Here is a 24,976-nt window from a genome sequence, read left to right on the forward strand (position 1 = left end):
CCCCTGCCAATACATCTGCCACATTTAATACACAACGCCCCCCGCCCTGACAATGTGATTATTAGAGGTACAGAATTCAATAGCTTAAGAATACAAAACATAGCTGGAGCAAAATGAAATGTTTCTTAACTCACCGGCCATTTGCTGAATGCCGCTGAAGGCACCCAAGTTACTGGAGGAAGTTGCTTGCTGCAGAAGCTGCAAATTAACAACACAACACAGCAATCTATCTGACATTAATGTAACAAATGAAGATAAAAGTAACATGAGCTATCATTTCACATTTTGACTATTTATTCTTTCCTTTACATTTATATAGTCTCTTGCTTCTGTCTATTGTTGGAATGAACATCCCTAGAGCCAATGCTGTAAATCCATATTAATGTCTAATCTCTATTAAGAAACACAGAGACACAAGGGAAACTCAATAACATTGCTGCTTTAAAACAATTAATCAATTTATTCTTTTTAACAACCAGGTGTTAAATCTATTTAAACCAACATAGCGTGACTAATTACAACCCTCTGTTGTCTAGTAGTTACCATAACTCATCTCTGTCAATCACGGTCCATGCTCCCCCACCCCCTTAAATTCAGTTTTTTCTTTATTATCTTTATGAATTAAGCACACAGATCCTCATTAGACTGGTATTTGTCTATAAGAATTTAGCCTATCTCAGTATTAATTAGCCTACCTCAGTACTAGTATACATTTTTAATTGCCAGGTAAATTGCTGTTTATAAATATATCACTATACCAAAGCATTGTGTGCATACAAATTGTGTATTTATGCATACACAGTACATATATATGGACACATCTATTTAACGTGGAACTATCTGGAATTCCCCAAGTTATCCAAAAGCTGCTCAAGAAGACCTCTCAACTCCAGACCCATAAAAAGCAGAGGGTCCCTCTCTCAACTGTGCTGCAGGGGAGTCTCTCTTGGCCACCCAGGACCTAAGACCTGTGGATTTCAGATTTCTCCAACAGGGGCAGCAGCTAACGTCTCTTTCTCATCTTCCAAATGGACCAAGGAAAATACCATTTGAAATTTATGAGAAACAAATTGCTTTCCCCTGCCATCTTCACTTTCTCTACAAGGTAATATGAACCACGCATTTTTAGCACTGACAGGACCATGCATTAAAGCAGAAGCCATTTCCAAATAAAAATGTGGAAAATTAGAGGACTGAACTCCAATAAACTAGCTTAGAGGCTGTACCATACAGATATGGTCCCTACGGTGTTCAGCTGCCTCCCTGTCCTCCCCTAAGGAAGAGCTTAAATTTTATTCCACCTATAAAAACCCAGTCTCTAACATTCAAAAGAACACTAAAACTAATGGAATCAAATTTTATTTCGCAGGACAAGTAATCTTTAAGTGCTTGCCTTGGACAACACTGACATCTTGAAATGTTTATTCAAATTCTGTTCCTTGTGTATCTTTAGACCATGTGATAAACTATAGCTTTTTTTATAAAGAAGATGACATGCTACATGTCCTGGAGGACTTAGCAATTTATCACAGGGGGTTTACTATAGCTGATTTAGCCTGGTTCTAAAATGAGTATGTTATAATATAGCCACTGCCTCTGAAATGAACTTACAGCTAGGTATTGTGGTGTGAGTCCTCCAAGACCTGTGAGGTTTCCCCAAGTGGCAGTATTGAGCTGTTGCATCTGCTGTGCCAACTGCTGCTGCAAACGCCGCTGCTCCTTGTCCTTTTGGGTATCGGCAAACTTCACCACGATTGGCGAAGAGCAGCCCTGTGGTTAGACAGATCGGGAAAGACAGAAGCGTTAAATCACACCGAGTCACCCCCGCATCATGAGCTCAGCCATGGCAATGACCTGATCGCTCACCCTCTCTTTGTGACTGGCACACTAAGACCGCATGGACCAAGATTTTCAGCTTCTTAGGAAAAGAAGCTATGGAGAAATTATTGATTCCCCAGTTCTTTTTATAAAGCACCTTTCCTCAGGCTCTCTTTTCCTTCCAGCTATCAAAACTGCTGCCAGAAACAGCAAAGTATACCAGTCCTCTTTAATTAAGCTTCACAGCTGATGAGATGGATGTGATGCTTTGTCTGCAGTCTGTTTTCAAGGCATCGCCAAAGGGAGAGGTGTCCAACCTCCCTGCTGCCAGGGACCACACAGCCAACATCACCCTGCCACCACGGTCTGGCTGCGTGGTCACGCTCGGTGCAGCTGGCTTGTGTACCCTACGGAAACAGACTGCGAGCAACCGCTTTACTGCAGCGCCCATCATCAGCGGGTCACCGGTCCTTTGCATATCAAGGACTCCCAGTCCCAAGTGAGCACAAAGGGTGATGCTGCTAGGACAATTCACCCACCTGCGGTCCGCTCCCAGGCAAGCTTTGTATCAAGCACCCTTGAGATGTGAATAAAGGGCAGGATGCAGACCAAAAATGAGTAGTTTTGGTGATAGTGGCCCATTCCTGATTGCCACCATTTCTTCTACTGCGTCTATGAGCCGCTTGTTACATGATATGGGAGGGATGTGAGACACCTTACAAACTAGGGAGGCTGTAAGAAAGAACTAGTGATCTGGTCCGCAGCCTACTCTTCACCCATGTCTGAAGGACCCTTGAGAAGAGTAGGAGGTCATGGACCAGGTGGATTTTGGAGGTAAGCTGGATATTTCCCTTATATTTCAGGTTGGGTATTCCTGGGCAACGTAACTCAGAGTATGAGAAATGTGAATATTAAAGATGTCTCTGTTGCTCCCATTCTACTTTTTTCCTCTCACTAAGATATAAAAATATGTTTTTGTATCTTAACCTTTCAAGTCTTCATTTTTTCAAATCAAGGAAGCAAACTATATACTGTAATGATTCACTTCTTCAAATTAATTCAAGCATTATGTGAGTCATGGAAACTGTCAATCCATTTCCAACTTCATAGGATCCAATGAATAACTTCCCTCCACCCACCATGCTCTGTTATACTAATTTCTTACTTAACTTCAATCTGAACACAATAGCAGGAGTGAAAGGTGACTCAAGTTTTAAAGAACACAGCAGCACTTTAGCCAAAGTGTATAGCATGAGATGGGAAGTGGGGTTATACCTAACCTAACTCTTCCCATGGCTGCTCTCACAACACTGAACATCTTCAGGAAAGCTCCTTTCCTCTATTATTTGCAAAAAGCAGCTATGTATCTTTTCTGTGAAGAACATCACACCAGGACAAATTATAAGTATATTCACAATCAAGGGACGAAATGATGAAATAAACCACAATAATAAAATCTCTTGTATGAAGATCTCCCATCAATACTGGGCCTTTAGAATTATCTTAGAAAATCATCACTTGTGATTTATTGTTCCACCTCCAACTCCTTTCTTGTGTGTTTCATTGTAAAAATGTCTTTCAATGTTTCAGTGAGGAAGAAAGGAGATATGTACCACTCCAGCAATCAAACAAAGATTATGAAGAAGTCTGCTTGTTACACAATTACCTCTCCCCAGTGATTTTTATACTAATATTAAAAACAAGACCCTTAAAAAAAAAAAAAAGAAAGAAAGAGGAGCTGGAGGTGGAGGGTGTGAGAGACATTTTTATGGTTTCTCAAATAAAAAACCCAAGCTGTTTCTATTTAATGAGAGGTTTCATAGCACTGGGCTAAGAACCACCAGGACTTACTGCATTCTACCAGACGTACAGGAGAATCAAGACTGTTTCCAAAGAAATAGAAATGAATTTCAAAGGAAGAAATATTATATGGCTATTTCAGTTCTCAGTTCAGTAGCTCAGCACTCAACACTACAGCTGACATCAAATTTATGAATGCTTAAATGTCAGTAAATTGTATAAAAACAATATCTCTGCAATTTATGAAACTATAATTCATTTTTTCACTTTCTGCTCTATATTTCATCACTTCATCATTTTCCAGAGAGCAAACATTCTGAAGACTGAAATTATATGTAGCAAGTGGCTCTATATGAGAAAAGGGTTGTTATTGTTGCATCAGATTTACTCCATGATAACAAATTAGTGTCTTCTACTGGTGCTGCATTTAAATGTATTAAACAAACAAAAAAAAATCCACAGAAATGAGATAGAAGAGCAAAAAAACTCTAGAGCAGCAATCATGTTTTTAAAATGAGTTGATTTAACCAGGTCAGAAAGTCAGGTGGAAAAAGTAGTAAGAGAATTCATTATTCTAGGGGCGTGTTCATCTGGACATCAACATCCCCATTGTTCTTTCCCAGCCCCCTTTGAAAATTCATCTTGGTCAACGATGTGTGCCAAAGAACTGAAAATAATGAAATCAGAAACAAAAAATCTGCAGTAATGGGGTTGAAACTTAGCTGTGTACTCCATATTGTCCCCCAAGCCCACTTTCGTTTGCAAAAAAACATGAAACAAAAGTGTCTAAGGACCACTGTTTCAGGCTGAGAGTTGAGATTTAACACTAGCTATCCCAAGTTAACTTTTTCCTAAAGGAGTATTGGCAAAAGCAAGAAATTTATTTTTGCATAAATGGTGGTTTCTGTTTTATGCTCTTCCATTTTCTATCTTGAGAGGAAGCTCCCAGCACATACAGAAGGGGCATCTCTTCCTCATTCGATGGCTTGGTATCTCCATGCCATTTAGAGCCATTTACTTCCCAAAAGCTGGTGCTGCCTTCATTTTACTTTGTGTTGTCAAGACAGCAGGTACTGACACTGCTGAGTCCCCCACCCACAGTGCTGGGGAGTGGACTGCTTCTCTCCAAGAAAGGACTCTCAGTCTAAGCTCAACTGACACTAAGACCCAGAGGTTCAAAGTGCAGAACATTTGGAATCGCATTGGCAATTCAGGGATCTCAGTGATGACGTCTCTAAAGGTGTTGAGAAGTATTTTGATCCAAGAGTAGCTATTCTACAGCACTAATGCCAACAGGAGTATCACGTCAAAACGCAGCCTCTTTTGGAGTACTGCATACAACAGAAGAATGGGAGAATTTGTCTGGGAGGGGAAACTCTCTTTAGTGTTACCATCTTCTGAAGTAGAGCTGTGTAAAATTAATTTTGCTAGACAGAAAAATACATTAAAACACATGGAAAATATAGGTAAAACACAGTATTACCAATAAACATTTCCTTTTTACTTGGAATCAAACCCAGCAAAACATACAGATCTGAATTAATGGAGCAGTGCATGGCAAATTACTACGAGTATTATTTCAGAGACTCAAAGTGGCATTTTTTCACAATATACTGTCAGACTGCATATATTGTATAACATCAGCTTTCTAGTAAAGATAATTTCAATTATTCTCATCTCATTGGCAGATTCTCATCTAAAACTGTATACTCAGGGTCTAAAAATGCATTGCACTGAAAAGAAAACACATCGATTATAAAAGAAGCTCAACCAAATTCAAACGTGATGTTTGGAAAGACAATAGCTTTGCAATGCCGATACCATTGTAGTATACAGGAAACAGTTAGTGACAGTTTCATGCACTGGCTTGATTTTTATCTTTTCCTCCTTCTCCTCTCTCCACCCTCCCACCCCTGGTCTCCCCCCTTGGCTCATTACACAAAGCAGCTCAACGACATGACGCAATAATGATTGTTTAGCACCCAGCATGCTTTGGGAGACTAGAGCATTGCAAAGAAAAATCACTGAGAGAGAAAAAAAAAGTAAAATCAAAAGGTCCTGGTGGAAAAATAAATAAAAAAAAGAAACAAGTGCACATAACATCAATGCCACCTCTGAGAAAAATCATCACTACACGAAGATACAGTATACATAATACAGTATAACATGCACTCTCCAGTAAGCTAGAAGATCCAGAGTAAGTAAAGACTTCATACTTGTGCGGTTTTTTGTGCAAAATTCTGAAAGACCATGACAAAAATCACAGACTGAAAAAAGTTTTGAGATTGCCAGACAAGCTGTGGCATTTGATAACCACTCCACTGAATGGATCGTTAGCCTGCGGCTATATTCACATTAAGTGAACAGGTTTAAAGTTTTGTGTTGCTCATCATGGTAAAATACGAGGCCGTAGAGGCAGTTTGGGAGGAAATAAAGAGTGTTGCTTGTGAGGGGCCAGCCATGACAGTGCTCTGTAGGAAGTGCCACACTTCGATATTCTCTGTCATCATTAGCATTTTTATTGGCTACATGAAGAAGGAGAAATTATATTAACTTAAAAAGAGATTCTATTTGCAGAAAAACACATCCACTAGTAACTCATCATGGCCAGGTTAAATCTCTTGAGTTTTTTCTCAGAGCAGCGCAAACCACAACACTTAAAAATCTATTTAAAAGAAACTAAGATTTTTCTTTGGAGGGGTGTGTGTTAAAATCGAAGGTAATTTACTCATCAGATATACTCTGAGTACGACTGAGGAGTGGTATTCATGGCATTTTTATTTTCTGCTGAATGCCACTGAAAACAAGATCAAGAGTCACGTCTGAATACCACACAGCAACCTTATGGTGCGCTTTCAGGTCATTAAGAAAAATAAGCTTCACAAAGACAGGCAGAGTGAGTTGGCAAAAAGTTTAAATCTGTGATTGTCATGTGTCTGATCTGATCCAGGAGAGCATGGCTTTACCATTCGCAATCATTTGCACAAAGAAAACAAAGAAAGGGCAAATGATACAGTACTGTACCTCCATGGTCTGAGACTGGTGCATGGCTTTGATTGCATTCTGTGCCATTGCCCTTGTAGAAAATGTGACAAACGCACAGCCTGTGGGAACAAGGGGACAGGGAGCAGGAAAGACAAAAAACAACAAGACAAAAGGGTTGGACGCTTGTTAAACCAACACAGTCTACGAGAACGGCCACAAGACGACACTGTTCTCAGTAGTACATAAAAATAAACAACTTCTCTAGTTTATTTATCAACAGTGCTGACTTGCTAATCTGACCATAGATGAAAGAAAAAAACTTAGGTGGGGATGGGTGAGAAGAAAGGGGTTTTTCCTTTAATTTTTTTGTTTGTTTGTTTGTTTTTGTTTTGTTTTGTTCTTTAGCCACAGGGTTTGAAATAAGTAAAGCTTTTATGCAGACTTTGGATTGCATAGTTTAGTTTATTCAGACCATGCATTAACAATTGTTTGATATGGCTTTTGTGAAGTTAAATTGTGGATAGTGACTAAATGACTGGCATCACTGGCAGCTGAACTAGGAATTTAAAGGAGTCCATAAAGTCACGTACTTCCGTGATGCACCAAGAACAACCATACAAATAATGATGAGGAAAAACTCCACTGCCTACCCTCTGACTAAGTGTGAAAAGACTCAGACAAAATTCAGTAATGTAGGTGAAATCCCAACATTTAAGAAAATAACATATTAAAAATAAAAATCTTTACAATTTTTGTTTCTCCGAGTCCCAGTTACAAGTATAATTCTTCGATCTGTGAAAGCTACCACCAACTCGAACAATTCTGAAGCTACGTGCATGAATAATGAAAAAAACTACTTTTCTCCCTCCTCAGCCTTGTAAATCAGAATGAAAAGCCAGGAGGCTAATGCTTGGGCTATTTTTCTACCCTTTTACTGTTGTCAGTCATACCTACACTGGACATGGTACAGGTCAACTTTTTTAGTGCATGACTCACTGCCCTTTTGACTAATAAAAACATTGCCTTCTGAGATTTACATTTTATTCTTCATGCACCCTTGGGCATCTTAAAGAAAAAGACTGTGAAATTAATGTAGATTCAGTCTGATTTTGTAGTAATACCATGGCACACTAAAAGCTTAGCTAAAGCAACACAGACTTATTTCACTTGTGATCTCTAATGACTTTAAAAGTGCATTGATTTTCAGCTCCCTTAGCCTTGCACAGTTTGAACTTAGGTTTCAGAGAATAATTTAGCGTTCCACTCAATTTCCTCAAAACATTATTATTATTACTACTTAAAAAGATTTCCAAATGAAGCAAATCTAAGCACTGAGAGGCTAAAGCATATTGTCATTTCGGAGCTAATGCATGAAAGCTACATTCTGGCATCAAAATACAATATTGTTGCCCCTGTGGCCAATGGGCAAAATAAACCATTTTGCAATCCAACAAGCAACAGATTGTTTGGTTTATGCAAATCAATTTGAGGCATAAAATACCTTTTCATTTTTGCTCCGTGTGTACCTGGTAAGATTATCAAGTCAAGACTGTATTCACATTTTAATCAAACAACAGTAAGAGAAAGCAATGCCTGATCATTACCCAAAAGCACTACATCTAGTCATGAAAATAAAGTCAATGCATTTTTGCATCATGCAGTATTTTTTTTCCTCTTTAATGTAAAGGCCCTCGATAGAAGAGAACCTAAGCTGTCTTACGTACCTCTGACTGATAAGTGAGCATGATAAATCAGAAGTCAGAATTCTTTATTGATGGCAGCGTTGCAACTCTAAGTATTTCTGAAATAACACAACAGCTGATGTCTTCTTACTGCTGCTTAGCCACACTACGTGTTGCTACACTATTCTTATTCAGCAACAAATTTCTGTCAAATGAAATGATGTAACAAAACCGCTTTCTATACGGCAATCTAGACAAAATTTGCAGTAGAAGGGTAAATAAACTACAGTACCTCTGCTAGATTCCATATTGCTGCTGTGCACTAAAATTAAAGAGGCCCAAATTTACCATCAGTCTCAAAGTAATCTCTCTTAAAACCATTTCTGTTATTGTCATTAACAGAGGAAACAACACCAAGGGTTTTCATTTATCGTCTTGCAGATTCAGTGGGGGATGAGCACAAATAGATATACTGGAGGGCAGGCAAGAAACCCCATACAGAGCCCTGAATAATATTGTTTATAATGGTCAAGAAACTGCTTCATTCACTTCCTTTGCTCTCATTATCCAGGAGTGTGTACCAGAGTGACAATTACTGAATGGAGGTTTAGAATGCATAAGAAGCATGTAAAATGTCAACAAAAATCAATAAGACACAGTTTATGCATTTATCACAATTTCTACCCAGCAGTACTGCTGTAAGTAACTTACTGAGAGATGTTGCAATTAGCAGGTCTCAAAAGAGATGTGAATCAGCAGAGAAATAAAGCTGTGCTCCTCTCAAGATAAAGCAGACTCCCCATCCCTCCCTTAAGCTTCATTCTCCTTTTAACCACAAAGCTCAGCTGTTGGGGACTCCCAGTGCCTAACGCTACCGCGAAACCTCGTTCCTCAGCCCAAACCCATTTGCGTGGATCCCGTTGCCTTTGTCGGGGAGTGAAAAGACCTATGCAGCAGATCTCTGTGAAGTGCCATACAGCAAGCTACCAATTTAAAAGAAACTTGTTCTCCAGGCAAGGGGAATGCCTGATGAATGAGGTTATGTGGCCTGAATATGAGCATTCAGAAACAGCATTCCACAGAGAAGACTGGACTGCATTTTAATTATGGTTTGCCGGCCAGAGGCTACAAGGTTAGGTCCCCTTGTTATCTCCAGGCACCAGGCCATTTCCCACCAATGGGCAGTGGCCATTTGCACAGTAAATACCCAATTTGCCTCAATAACCAAGGTAAAAATTCAGCAGACCACCTTATTTCTAAATTATTTGATAACCTAGACCTCCAGTTGTTACCATCAAACACCCCAATTAAATGCTAGCTAATTTAAGCATCTTTCCAGATACAGCTACATGTATCCACATTGAAGGGTCATTTTTTCAGCTACCAAACCTGGACACTCACACAAAATTTGTGTATTTATTACGTGTGCATATATCTTTTATGATGTGTGAGCATGAGATTCTTTCCTTCGTAACCAGACTGCCACAGTGGAGGGGAGCTAAGCCTATACCATAGGACTTAGATTTAGTCCATTTAATCACTGAACTTGCATATATAATTTAAATATTCTGAAAAGCTGTTCTGAGATGCTTGTATTCTCTGCAGCAGCTGATGGCAGCGCCTTTAACTGTCTATATGGGGCACATATGCGCTTCAGGAGGATGGTTTCTTTGGGCACCTAGAATTGAATCGGAAGCTGATGTCTAAGAACACTGGATTTTACCTGTTTAAGCCAGATGAGTTTTGCCTGAATCATCCTGTACTCTTGCTGCAGCAGTTTCTGAGAGGTTGGGAAAACCTTTTTCAGCATCATACTCTCACTCACTCTATCTCATGGATACAGGTGGTCTTTTGGAAACATACTACCAGCTTCAGGACTGTAAATCACAATTATAAGAGGACAAGACTAACCAGATTTCATGCCTCGTGGTGCAAGAAAACAAGAAAGATTCCCGTGGCCTCTCACCTCATCCTACGTAACGCTGCAGGGATTGTAGTGTTGTGGGCCAAGGTCTTCTGAACCAACAGCTACAAGCAAACTATTTCTGTTCTACCATACTGAGTCCTGATACTTCAATTACTCCCTATGGAGCTCTCCGGGAGAAAAAACGTGGAAAGGGGGAAATTTCTACAGCTAATGTGTTGAAATTACTTCATTTTGTACCATCAGCTACCTAACCTCACACACAAAAAATCCTTCTGTAAATATGGCCAACCTGCAAGTCACCTTGCAATTATTTATCACCTCTGGTTTCAAAATGTCAGGGATCACTAACAGAAACAAAAGCGGAGGGAGGAAGAAGGTCTGCGAGTTTTAGCTGCTCCTCCAAGGCTGCTTTCTAACCTCCTACACCAGATAAATGATTGACTGGGGAAAGGCATCTCAAAGTAATTTCCTCCTGCAGGCAGAATCAGAGGGAGGCACCCAGCCCTGTCACAGAGGAGATTTTGGAGCACATTATCACATTTGGCATCTTGACTGAGAGAACATGTAAACTCACAGGGTTGGTCCTTATTCCCTTCCCACCCTAAAATGAAAAAGAATTTTGAAGGGGCTGCAAAATTAGAAAAGCATCCTCCTCGCCCCGTGCTGCCCAAAACACAGGGCTCGCTGCTCGAGCAACTGAATTATTTGAAATATCTAAAAATGCTCAGCACTGCCCCATTTCACTCATTTCTTCTCATCTCAGGCTTTCATAGACTGTTTAAAAACATTCAGTTGGTAGTTCACGCACAGTCTAACACAACATCAATACTTGCAAGCTGCAAGTGAAATAGAACGCTTTTAAGTATGGAGGCCTCAAGGTAAGGCATCTAATTTCATGCCTATGCAAGGAACCTCCCACATAAAAATACTGTGGTCTTTTAAAGCCCCCAAACCCTCAATGAAGCCAAAAAGAGATGCAAAACCCCTAGACATTTCTGAATCAAGCCTATAGTTAAAAATGGAAGTTAAAAAAAACATGGCTTTAAAGGAGTTGAAAGACAGATGTAATATATTTTTTTAAAATAATATATATAGTGACGCCTCTGACACAGAAGAAGGCTCAAGAGATTTTCAAAGTCATCCGAGCAATCGCAGCACTACGTATGGTGCTTCACAGCTGGTGGTGTAATGGTTGCACTACAGCCTCCTATTTCACTGTAAACAAGGTTTTTCTTCACTTTCTGTGAAGAAACAATTGTGAAAAGCTGCCAAAATACTCCTGCAAGAAGTATTTGGGATCCTCTGAGATGAAAGCCTCTATTTAAAGGAAAGATAAAGCTTAAATAAAAAGCTATGGCAATGGAAGCATGATAAAAATAAGCTTTAGTTGTGTTAAAATATTTCTAGCTGAGACTGCAAAGTAGACATTCCCTTATCTACACTGTGCTAATACAGCACAGTCTGAAGGAAGGACCAGCCTGGGAAACAGCCTTCTAATGAAGACATCACACAAAAATCTTAGTGGTTAAAATACATTTCAGCTACAAATTAAGACATCAAATTGTTTATTTTACAGACATTTGGCCATTAGGTATTGTTCAAGACACACGACGACAGGTCTGAGACCAAGTGCAACAACTCAGCCCAAAGTAAAGCATTTTGAAAAAGTCACAGCGAAGCTTTAGTTTATGCATATCAGGCACATAAAGGTAACAACAGGCACATCCTGTAAACAGGCCTCATCTCTTTGGCTTTACTGACTTCTCTTGACTATCAATCAGATGAACGATTCCAGATTTTAAATTTCCGGAAGCTGATGGTTCCCTCGACAGTCAATTAACCGCCTTGCAAAGTACAGACTTCAGTAACTGGAATTTACACAAAACCAGAATCAAATGGGTACCAAAGACCACTTCCTCTAACAGTGCCTCGATGACCCTCTTGTTGGAATAAAACCCTCTTATTTCATTTCAGACTTCCCTCTGGGGAGGGACTGCTGCGAAGATGCAGTAATGAAGATCTGAGATGGAGAGGTGCTGGCTAAAGGCCAGCAGAGACACTGGTCACTTGGACACGTTCATTCCTTCCCAGCTTTAACGGAGTTTCTCCAGGGGCCAAAAAGAAAATTAAATGTGCCATAATAATCGGGAAAAAAATTAAAATGTTACCATGTCACAGCAAAAGAAATAAAGACATGGAGGTGCTTCTGAAGAGCAACTAAAATACACCATTTCCACCGCGCTCGTTTTCCGTCACTGATGCACAAGTCAGAAGGTGGCCCCTAATCCAGGCTGTTCCCGTGGCTGGCACTTCACTTTAGCTCATGAAGGAGCAGTAAATAACCATAAGGAAAAAACAAACAGGCATAAAATCTCCTCACCTACCCTTCACTGCAATTAATTGTGATGCAAAAACTAATTTTCTTTTACTAAATCACCAGAAAAAACGTCAGTCTTAAACTTACGAATGGATTTTTATGACATTAAATTGCCTGACCACGGTGTAACTCTCCATGCCATTTCTAACCAGCTCTTAAAGCAATGAAAGAAAAAAAATCCCTGTAATCAATGTCTGCAGAAATGTTCACTTGTCCCATGTGCCTGATGACGTTCTGTTAAAAAATCATACAATTAGGAGCCTAGAAATATGCATTTGGAGCTTTTCCACAATTTTCATGGTATAACCAACTGTCTGTACATGTTATTAGCAGGTTTTTTCCAGTGCATGCTATTGACCCAGTTGACTTCTTTCTGGTATCTGTTATATAAATCTGCACGTAGCAATACAGCAGAATAATTTGCAGTGTGGTGCTCCTGTGATAAGGATAAGAGGATTTTTTTATCATCATTACGGAGGGTAATAATTCCTTGAGTGATACAGAGATATTGATCCACTGATCTAAAAAAGGCATTTTACAAAGGTAGAGGAGTATCGCTATCCTCATTTTAAGGAATGGGGTAACAGAGAGATGATGAGAGACCAACTTACCTACGGTCAATACAGCACATCAGTGGCCCAGCTACAAATCCAGCTTGGGTATTTCTGGCTATTTTTGCACACTCCAGCTATCACTGCATGGCTGTCTGTGTTAGCATCTATGGTCATGTAGACATTACACAGCGCTAGGAGTCAGGAGGTCTGAAAGTTTCCTTAAGCCGTTTACAATAAGTGATTTAAAATCTTAATCATCTGAGGCAGTTCGCTTCTGCTTTTTCATGATAATGAAGCTTAGCACATGATATCACAATCATGAATTTTTGTAAAGCATACTTAGCTCTTCAGAAAAAGTGCTGGATTAAACAAGCCTGCAGGCTGAATCCTTCTCTTTGAATAATGAATATAGTACAGGCAGTGGCAAACTTCTTTAGACAGTCCTATGAATCCCGCTAAAGCGAAGGCCAGCCTCCACGTCTGTTGAGTCCCTGGTTTCTTTATCTCTACAGCCAACAGGGTATTTTAATTTTTTAATACTCTTCACAGCTAGGAATTACTCTCTGCCAGCCAACTAATTTCATAGGGACTATCCCAGAGCCTTCGGAAGGCAAGGCCTTTCGGTTGCTGCCTATTCCTTGTAGCTGGCCGGAATATAACAAGTTACAGACACAAACAACAATTTTTTCTTAGATGAAGGAGCAAACAACAGTGGAGAAAAAAAATGTCTCAAGGGAAAAAGTCTCAGTTTCTTTAAAATATGCTGCTCCACCACTGGAGCTTTGTATCGTTATTTTAGTCTTGTTTTACAGAGGAGTTTCACACAGCTGACAATAGGAATTTGGAGTAGAAATGCTGATGGTCCACTATCAGTAGTGACAGCTATGGGTGCGACTTTAATAAAGTTCTGTCAACTCTTGGCTAGAAACTACAATAGAAACAACCAGCTCCATCTCTCTCCCTCTCTCTCTTTATCTTAGCACTTATATCACACTCATCACAGTGTGTTACACCACAACCCTACATCTCGCCTAGGAGTTGACAGCAGACTGTTACCGTACTAGCAGTAAGGTTGCTGTCATAGTGTAGACGTGGCCTAAAAGTCAACTGAAACCTTTTTACTCTTCGCTAAGGAAAAAAAAACCCAGCACAAACCGAAAACGCTCTACAGAGCAGTGTAACCTGGAGCTATTCCTTGCAACTATCTGCTGGTAATAAAGATCATTTCCCTGGATCCTTTAACAAAGCTCGAAAGTTGGCATAATTACCAATTAATATACTTTTCAAGCTCCTTTTGTCCAGGACACCATGATGCGCATTTGTTATGCACTTGAAAAGAGATGCCAAACAGAGTTTATTGGACCATATTTCCATCTCTGCTGTGAGCACTGCGAGTTCCTGAAGGCTCTGGCATGGTGGGGACAGTGTTTTCCTATGACAGTGACTATTTTTTATTCACCCCTCTGTGTCTAGGAGGGAAGCACATCCGGACGGATGCTGGGAAAACAAATAGTATTGGTGGCAAAGGGAATTAACATCTTGGAAACAGTAACATGAATTAAAACTCATTACGTATTGGAACCTGAATCAAAAATGTAACTGTATAAATTCTCCCTCGTGCTTTAGTGAAGCAGCTTTCACTCTGCTTTTCCAGCCAACCTCCCTCCACTGCAAATCTGCTTTAGCACTTTTCATTTCATCTGCAGTATCAGCCATTTTCCCAACACTTTGCCTTCTCTCATGGCGTGGTGGTTTTGTGAAACTGATAAACATCTGCCTGAAAACCTGGTTGGCACAGCTGAACTCATTTTCAAGTGTGAACATGGGTGTGTAGAAAGCAATTCAAGTTTAACAAGGCATGATGCATGAAGGCATGATGGAATATCAGTCGTGATTGTGACCGAAATAAACCCGAGTGGCAGAGAGGACACAGCTCTGCTATGACTACTGGTGTGTGACCTACCTGGACTGAGATCTTCAGCCTCCAGCACAAGAGAGCAGCACATTATGCCTTTGCTGGCTGGCAGACAACACTGCCCGGCCTGACAACATTGGTGACACGGCTTAAAAATCTCATCTTGTGATTATCGTGAGATTGTTGTTTACGGCAGAACAAAACTACCCCACCACCCTTACTTGCCATGTTGGATTTCATAATTAGCTTTTCTAGGCTCATACTATGCCCAATGTCTGTTTGAATAAAAGCAGGTATGCAGTGGGATTTCTATGGATCAGCAAAGATCCATATCTTTGTTGGGTGATGCTGTGGAATCAAATCTTTTTTGGGGCTCAAAACATCTGATGACCAGATCTTGTTACTGCAGCAGTTACTTAGCTCCTTTCCTACTTGTGTCTTCCATCAACCCTTCCCTGTGCTACTTAGAAAATGAAAGCAATGAAAATCAGAAATATTTGTTTTGCCTCAGTGTTGGGCCTAGGCTGATAATGACAACATTCAACTCCATCAGTTAACGTTCTTTCATGAGCTACAGGAACCAACATCAGACCTCTCCCTTGGCCTTTCCCAAGGCAAAAGCCATGATCCTGAGGCTCTCCTTGCCTGAAGGGACTTCTGCATCTCAGCCCCAAGAGTTTGCGATCGCAGGCTAAACATGCATAAATTAAGTGCATCATTTTCTTGGGTCTCCCTATTCATTGTCCGTGTGCTTTCAACAAGTCGATATTCGGAAGCAGTATCGTAAGTGTTTTCAGGCAGTGCCATGAGATACAGGAATACCTGCAACTTCCCCTGATGAAATTTATAGGCATTTTAAAGAAGCTGGGCTGCACACCAAACGAAAAACCCCATGAACAAATTATTGCACAAAATACTGCAGATCCTATAGCCTACTGGAAACAAGTAGATCCAAAAGCAAAGAAAAATATCTATACCTATATCAATATGCAAAATGGGTACTATTATTTTCTCTGTGCCTTTTGAAAATGTAATAAAATGCATAAACTGTGCTTTCTATGTGGTTTTTTTCTATTGAAACAAAAGTGATGTTTTCACAGCTCCAAACTTAAAATTACGTTACTCCCTGTGCCGTTAAATGGCCATGGTTAGTACCACAGCATCCCTCCCCACCGCAGACAGGACTATCACTATTTTCTTTTCCATTCAGCACCACCTGGCATTGACTTTTTGAGAAAGTTCACGCTCCAAGAATAATTTCAGGTCCATATACCATGGAGTTAATATGCAGCCTGGGTCATCAATATACATTTATTTTTCCTTTCAGTTTGTTTTCAGAGGGCCTCTCCTCAAAAGGCACTTTTGCACTCAAAAGGGATCACTGGCTATTGAAGTCTGTGCTGCACTTCATTTCCAAAGTTCAGGTCAGCTGCTTGACCGCTCTCGCTGGTGCTGCTTGACACCTCTGCCCTGTTTTTTGGGTTGTGATAGAGGCACAAGATTTAAAAGCTCTTTTTACAAAGTTTTGTCCAGGCAAAGCTCTCAGGTTCAAGCTAACCTCTTTGTTTCTGAGTTACAGACCTATGTTTTGCATACAGTTATAGAAAACACAGGAATGGAGGCGATGGTGCTACAACATGGGCCAGTTCCCATGACCTTGTATGCCTTCAAGCAGTCATTTACAGCTGGTTTTTTTTTTGGCCTGATGCTACAAAGCAGTAAGGGGTCAGGGAAGGATCTTTGATTTTGTGAGAGGAGAAAACTGAGGGTGTTTTCTCAGGGTGCAAAGGAACCTTTCCAGCTGACAAACAGGGCGATAACACAAGTTAATATGTTGGCACCGAGACCTTTCTGACACTGGAAATAAAAGGTGATAATTTCAGTCACTGTGAAAAGTACATGTGGATACCTTCATCATGTGGGACGTATTACAGCATAACCCCTAGCTGCAGACAGCGGCTATGCCTACCCTGGCTGTGACAGAGCTCCCAATTAGCACTTAAGGAAAGCGACTTTACAGACTGCACACTCACCTCTGCTCAGCCCATCCGGTCCCCGAAGGATTCGGCATTCTTCTATCTGGCCGAACGGAGAAAACATCACCCTGATATCATTCTCATTACATTTCTTCGAAACCATTCCTATGAACAATTTTCTGTCTTCCACAGCTAGAAGATAAAAATAATGAATGAGCAAAGGCCATTTCATCTTTTTCCTGTGATCAATGCTTCATTACCACATCAAACCAAGCTCCAGTCATGTGAGTCTGGCTCTGTAACTGAAGACAAGTCCTAAGGCAAACACTTTATACTTACAACCTCCCTTCCCCCTTCCTCCCCCACCCCAAATCTCTCATTTATCTTTCTCGCTCTCCTTTTTCTAGTGGTGCTTGCTGTTTATAGAACACATTAATTGGCTGCCTTAGTCACTCTGCATATGCCTCCCCATCATGGCTTCTAAGAGAAAAGCATCCGCTGTTAGAGAGACTTTTAAAGCTATCTTTGCATAGATTTTAATTCAGATAAATTCCTTCAACTCCCTCATGTATGAAAGAAATCATGACAGGGGTGAGGGTGAAGACGGGATTGTGCGTGTGTAATGATATCAGCTAATGAAAAATATTCCTGAGAAATGTTTGGAGAGAGCGGCTCCTATCTGAGCTTTCTATTTCAGCCAACTTGATGTGTGGCACTCGAAAGGCAGATCTGGAATGACTGCTCTGGAAAAAGAATGCATTAAATTTTCCTGATTTTATTTTTTTTCAGACTGACTCAGCCCTCATCCCTCAAGGAGGGATATTCTAGGGCATCACTTTAACAAGAGGGCTGGCATAATGCTTTCCCAGAGCCAAACCCTTTCATTCATAATGATGCTGAGTTTGCAAAAAAATAAAAAAAATCATGAAAAAGGTGCTTTACCTGAATTATTGGTAGAGTATTTCCTGCCTGCATTGTCACCAAAATCAGCAAAAAAGCTAAACTGCTGCAGCAGGACGCATGCAGTCCTGTTAATCAAACTCAAATTTACAGACCTAAAGCCGTGCACTCTTGTCAAAAATGAAATAGGTCATCAAATCTTAATTCACCCTGGAAAGACTTAAAAATGTTAACGCACCCTCCCATCTACATTAAACCAAAAATGTAAGTGCTTATTATACAGTTTATACACCACTGCTTTCTTCCTCTCTTGAAATGGCATGTAAATCCAATTCACTGTTAATGAGCAGACTGTCAGAGTTTGCAGGGAAGCAAAGAGAGAAGGAAAGCTTTACTCCAGAGAGTCTGCAGTGCACTTACTTATTTCTATTATTGTACAAATTATTTTTCTAACGAAGTATTTTCATTTCTGGGCTTACAAAAAAAAAAAATCTTCCCTTGCTCCCCAACTCTCTCTCCTGTACTGGTACGAGTTTGTCAAATAGAATAAATTGCAGCTGAGGAAGAAGAAACTGCATTTATTTTCACAGGATGTTATTTGTGTTATACTTCAACACTTTAAGTGCATTTAATAATCTCAACAATAAAAAGAAGAGGTTCATGTTTATTGATCGTGAGAGGTGTTTGAAGTAATTTTTTCCTTAGAATTGCCGAGTCTGAAAAGTGTTTGCAGCTTTTATACAAACAAGCACCAAGACCACGCATTTTTCAGAATGCAAAACAGAGACCAGCCCCTACAATCCCAGCTTCTTGCTCTAGAAGCTTGCAAGAAAATTGGTATTAATTTAACAACCAGGAGAAATTTTTCTCATCAGAGATTCCTCAAGACCCAATATTTTAATTCACTCTTTATACTGATGTTCCACATGCAGGTTACCCTGCAGAAAGGGTGAGCAAATGATGAATGCATTGGATGAGCCAGTTTTATACAGATCAGGAGCTGAATATGCAGGACTGCAAATAAGACTTGCAAGTTGGCATTTGTATATGTTTATTTATGTCTTACAAAGAAGCTTTTCATCTGATTCATAATACATAATTGGCCTTAATGCTGTTAATAATTATTTTAAGGATGGTAAAACTTGAGTTGCCTTGCTCACAGCCACAAGGAGAATCTAGGTAGCCGCTTTCGCTGGTAACTTGGCTGCTTACATTGAGTAATCTCTTTGAGGAAGGTCCCTGGCCAGCCTGTCCCCTCAACAACAGCCACACACTATGGCCAGGGTGCAGGAAAGGGTATGAGGTAAGGGACCCAACCAGGCTGCCAGGTCTGGGTTTCTCCACACCACAGTCCAAGATCAGGTGGGGAGAAGCCTTGGTGCCAAGCGCGGGTCCAAGCACTGCCTTCTGCTCTGTGTCATGAACCCCTTACCTTCTGCCTGTGTCTCAGCTAGTTCCAGTCAGTTTAAATTTGGGTTAGTTTTAGGCTTGAAATACAGTGTGCAGGTCTACCCTAAGGGTGACTAGATCCCAACCCTCTCCGAAAACCAGCTACTGGCTGAGTTGGACAAATGCCTGCCAACCCCTCCTAAGGGAGGTCTCTCAGGTCCTGCTTAAGTGCAATGACAAAGACTCAAGCCAAAGAGATTCACACAGAGGTTCAAAAGAAATGAGATGCAAACAGGAAGGCTTTCTTTTAATTTTCCAAAGAGTAGCAGACGACAAACTCCCCACCGGCCTCCTTCAGTTTCGCTAGTAAACCTATAAATATGCCATTTAACTAACATGATTTGCAGGTTTTCAGCTTGAGGGTGATTTTATAGTAAATTAAACATCCAGCTCCCATGCATCTTAAAAATGCAGATTTCACGAAGAATGCTCAGAGTACAGAAAACATATTGATATGATGACGTGCTCTGCATTCAGTGCTATTAGTCAGTGCTGATCAGTGTTGAAGCTTAAGAAAATTGCTATCTTTTTTTTTGGCTAGGGGCCCAGCATAAAAAACATTTAAAGGGACAATTGTCAGGATCAAAATGACATGTTTTCACTCCATCTGATAGAACATCTGATATTATTAGGCTGAACGAGTTTTTAATGATATATTCTCATGCAGAGAAAGGAATGCTTTTTCATCTCTGTAAGACTGGATGTCTGGATTTTTTCTGCATTTTTGGCCAGCACCTTCTTTCTTTCTAAAATGAATTCTTACCTGCCATGCAGTCATGGCTTGAGAATCAAATAAAAAGTGGACTGTAAGAAGAATGGGTCAAAAGCATTTATAGGTTAGCAAGCTTCTCTTTAGATCAGCCAAGTCTGCTGACATACCTGTGCATGTTGCTCCCACAGACTGTAAAATGAGGAGCCCACCATTAAACATGTGTGACCCAACAAAGCGTCGAGACTGGGAAAGGTGCTACTTGCTGCTGGTTGGAGAAAGGGTGGGAATCTAGAGCCATCTCACCTAACTTTAGTCACCTACAGGTTAGATGTCCAGCCTTAGTCCCAGGTAAAATGTTATCGACTGGCTGTTGTCAATGCCAAGAGATCAGCTCCTCCAGAGTGACTGATCTCATCTCTCCCAGCAAGATGGGACGGCCTGTTTTATGGGAACCTCGCCCTCACCGCTGACAACAGATAGGGATGTTACCTTCCAGACAACTCCCAAAACTTGGTCATCATGATCACACAGATGTCCTGAGTTCCAGTTGCAGCAACAGGAGGTATAAGTGAGTGATGAGGGACTGGACAAAGCTTGGGAGCTGGGAGTGCTTTGGGCAATGAAAGCAGGCAGGAAAAGGCTGGAGGAAGGATAACAGCGCCCAGGGGTCAGCAGCTGTGTGAACATATCTCATAAGCATTTCACTGCTGCTTGATGATTGTCTCTTCCACACTAGGGGTAGGTTTCAATAATTAAAAATCCAGAAAAGTAATGGAAATGTTTTGGCAAGCGTTTGATGCCATTATTTCTGGACTTTGCTCATAGGCTAGTTGTAGTTTGTCTGTTCGGCACCACTCTGGGGACATGAAGTACATACAACCACCCATAAAGGAGCTGGTAGGATGGGGTGGCTGAGTGCCCTGCACTTACGAAGAAGCAGCAGCCAGAAGGTCAAAGTGAAGAAGGCCTGAAATTCTAGTGACATGAACCAAGTTGTGAAACCGCATAGTATCTCAATTAAATAATTATGGCATTCATCTCTAATCCATCCAAACACATTACAAACACAAGTCAGTTACATTGCCAGGGCAGCTAGTGCGACACATCAAGTGCTAAGCCTGCTGGATTTGGGTGGAATCTTTTGCCTGAATGCAGGAGCCCTGCATGATGATGTGCAGATCTCTGTTTTAAGAAGAGATGAGTTGTTCTTGTAACTCCATCAAGAAGAGCTCTCCAAGCACTAGCATGGGTGCCCAAGCATCATGTTTGAAGCCTGAGAGCTATGCTAGCCACTGAAAGTTTTCTGAAATTCAGTCTCTCTCTGCTGAGGGGCTTCTTTCAAACTGGACTCTCCTGCCTTCTGACAGCACTACATCCAACTTGCAGAATAACATCCTGAAGCGTCTAATTTTTTAGCTTTACCCAATTTCCTTTAGTAATAAGCATTTCTTGCAGGCTATATTAGATAGCTTGTGCTAACCCAGGAGAATAAAGGCATTGAGAGTATTTTCTGTAAGCTACAAAAGAATTAAATCCTGTAATAATAATGGGAAATCTCCCTGAAGATTCAACAAACTTTCCTTTTCTCTTCTAAACCTCAAAAATTCTGTCCTGGAAAATCATAATTGTATTAATTCAAAGAATGCATTTTCCATCGAGAAGTTGACTTCTCTTCTGAGCAAATCAAGAAAGAGTTAATTTTATATATATATTTTTTTTTTTTCCTCTCAAATCCAGAAGGGAAGGGGGAAAACAGACTTTTTATCCCTATCTGTAAGCCTGTGAAAAATCCTTGCACACAATCTGTCAAAGTCACACCTGGATCTGGAGCTGCCCGCATTAATTATCAACTTTTCTATGTGTTAGTGCTAACATATGGCATTTAATTACTCCCTCCAAACTGGCAAAGTTGTGCCACTTAGAATTTCAAAATTATTTATTCAAGTTTTCAGTCATAAAATGAAAAATAAATTATAAGATCACTCAGCTACTCCCGCCCCCTTTCTTTTTTTTCATTAGAGAATTTTGTAATTTTCCCTAAAAGTGGTGATGCTTTGAACCATTTAAAAGCCTACTGTCCTCAGGATATCTGCCTGAAAGTGTTGACTGTATTCAAATCGTGATCCAAGAAACACTGAAGCATTTGCTAAATTATAGCATGTCAATGGCCACAGACAACTTGGAGTCAAGCACGTGTTCATGTGCTTTTCAGCATTAGAGCACAGGAAGACCCTTTGTTGGAAAAAGGGGAAATAAATGGTAAATAAATACTGTGAATGATTAACAGTCAAGATGAATCTAGCAATCGTGGCGCCTTCAAAGTCTTGAAGCCATGCTTTTCTTGTAGGTAATCCTTAGTGAAAACTCTGTAGATAGGTTAAAATAACCACCTAGCACTATAAAGGTGGTCAGACTAGACCTAATAGTTGATCAGAACAGGACACACTACAAAATTCATCATCTGAAAATCTTTCAGGGATGTTATATTTCTCAACAACAAAAGGCTTTTCAGAATCCTCACAGCAAGACAAATTAAGTAGATCTAAAGGCAAGCCCTTCCCCATCAACTCTAGCTGCTAAAAAGCTCAGTGGAAGAACTTACGGTTTGCTTCATCCACATGAGCAGGGGGATGACTTGGACACAGGAGCTATTGTACACAGGGAAGGAATGGATATGATTGCACAGATGTATCAGCCACCCAGTTCCCACCCGGAAGAAAACAGATCTTCGGGTTGCTGAAAGTCCCAACTCTGTGGAAGTGCCCAGCCAAAGCTGTGCAGGAGGTGCCTCTTCCTTACCCATCTCCCAGTTTTCACAAGCCAAGCTTGGCCTTCTGTGATAAGGGACGGTTTTCTGACATGATGCCTGCATCTAAAGACAGGAAAAGTGATGGGGAAGGAGGACCATTTCATCCTGGTACTCCTGGGCTTGGATGCTTATTCAAACCTTTTTGCAAGGGACTCAAGATGAGGAGGGGACAGGGCAAATACTGTTCCTTGAAAACCTCTGTAAGATGAATGAGTGGACCTCTCCCTCCTTCCTGTGGAACTTGAACAGGTCTCTCAAGCCTTCACAAACATGTGCAAGCTCAGAAGAACTGTAAGGAGTGTTCAACCTCTCATACATATCCCTCCACAAGCTATCTGGAAATTTTGACCAAGAGAATTTCTTCAACCTCTTTGAAACTTGAGAAACACCACTTTACACATCAAAGGGCTTCAATCATTCCTCAAATGCTCAAACACCATGGATAGTGAAAACCAAGATGCCTTGGCATGCTTTCTTTCTTTTCCCCTTTGAACTTACCAATCTGGTTGAAGAGGTACAGTTTACAATTTGTTGTTGGCACAGATAAGATACCTCCTCAGATGGATAGCCTGAAGCATATGGGGAACACGTGCCAAATAGGCCTCCGCATCCCCTATGCTGCTGTTCTTTCTCTTTTTGGCTCTCCAAGCTGCTTGCAAACTCTCACCTCCTCCACGGATCCCATGCCTAAATCCCATCCTTCCAGGGACCTGTACCATTGTTACCATCATCATGGTATTAGTTCTCAATCTGCTTCCAGTGTCATTAAAAAACCAAGAGTTCATTACCTCCCTGAACATGCCGACCAGAAGTATCTACACCCCTCAGGAGCCTAAATTTAAAAAGGCAATTAATTTGACAATTCCAACTTCTGATCTGTCAGTGTGGTTTTCCCAAAATACAAAGCCAGGCAAGAAAAAAAAGAAAAAAAAAAGACAATCCCTCAGAATTTTCATGACAAGAGATAGATGCAGGAGAACACTCAGAAGATTAAGAGTATTTCCACAATGCAGACAGCAGTATCATCCAGACAATCCCAGTCTAACAGCAGCAGTGAGGAGCTAACCTACCCTGCTTTCCAAGCAGGTGCTATTTCAGAGCAAGACAGAATTTGCATGATTCCTCACAGCACTTTGCCAATATGTTCAATCTCCTTTATGAAGAATAACTTCAGGCAATGAACAAGTAACTAACTGGGAGTCTATTTTGGCCCACTGCCTCTTATTTTTCTAACTTGCCAAGGAACTTGAGGTGAAATTTCTCCCTGAAAGAAGAACCCACAGAGGTCATACTTGGTTCAAAGGGTCCAGGCCAATGTTCCTGTACCTAAGGCAAAGTTGTGCCCACTGCAAGCACAATAAATAGGGAGCGAAGTTTGGGTTCTAACAGAAAATTCTCTTTGACTATAGCGATGACTGAAAAGTTTGGTCCTCTTGCCCATGCTAGTGCCTTGGCATCTCCTCTGAGCACTCAAAGAAAGCAACAACTCCCAGCTAAAACTCAACCCAAGAGAGAGACCACCACTCCTTTACAAATGGGGGATGGCTCAAATTTCCTGGGCCAGTGTTGTTTTGAAAGTTGTCATAATGAAAAAGCTAGCATAATGTGAACTTTTAATTTCCTTCCAAACTTTGTAATCCTTGGAGAAGCCTGAAAATGGGATGCACTACAATTAGCAAAAAAAGAAGCCTTAAAAAAGCCTTGCGGAGAGATTTAGAGCCCAATCATAATTTACATTTGCAGGTATGTAGATCTCTAAGTGCACGGCTTCTGCCCTGATTACTAATTAATGAGGTGCAAAGATGCCTGTTGGAGGAACCGGCTCTGATTATGTGGGCCTTATGGGAAAATGAACCTCTTGCAATCTAAGAAGGCAGATGATATCTTTAACATATATTTTAGAAAATTACAGGAACAAATCAAGGGGCAAAATATACACATGTATATATTTTTAAAGAATCACACACAGCCAGGTTGCGTTACCATCCGATTATCTTATTTCCTTGAATACACAAACCCGGCATGTTTAATAGATTTAGCATGCTGTCTATTTTGCATGTTATATACATCCA

The 24,976-nt window shown here is 40.6% G+C and overlaps 1 protein-coding gene across 1 annotated transcript in view; it reads right to left on the bottom strand.

Moving 5' to 3' along the window:
• The window catches only part of CELF2 (CUGBP, Elav-like family member 2), a gene marked incomplete at its 3' end in the record, with an annotated part of 120,524 nt that overhangs the window by 40,576 nt on the left and 54,972 nt on the right, over window positions 1-24,976 (bottom strand). Inside the window, exons 4-7 of the mRNA XM_010152842.1 lie at window positions 17,092-17,226; window positions 6,643-6,722; window positions 1,612-1,770; window positions 135-198 (exon numbers count right to left, since the gene is read on the bottom strand). Coding sequence (XP_010151144.1) covers window positions 135-198; window positions 1,612-1,770; window positions 6,643-6,722; window positions 17,092-17,226 — 438 coding nt within the window. The remainder of the gene's footprint in view (window positions 1-134; window positions 199-1,611; window positions 1,771-6,642; window positions 6,723-17,091; window positions 17,227-24,976) is intronic.

This window comes from Eurypyga helias, unplaced genomic scaffold (assembly GCF_000690775.1).
Source record: "Eurypyga helias isolate BGI_N326 unplaced genomic scaffold, ASM69077v1 scaffold8970, whole genome shotgun sequence".
In the NCBI taxonomy this organism is placed as follows: domain Eukaryota; kingdom Metazoa; phylum Chordata; class Aves; order Eurypygiformes; family Eurypygidae; genus Eurypyga; species Eurypyga helias.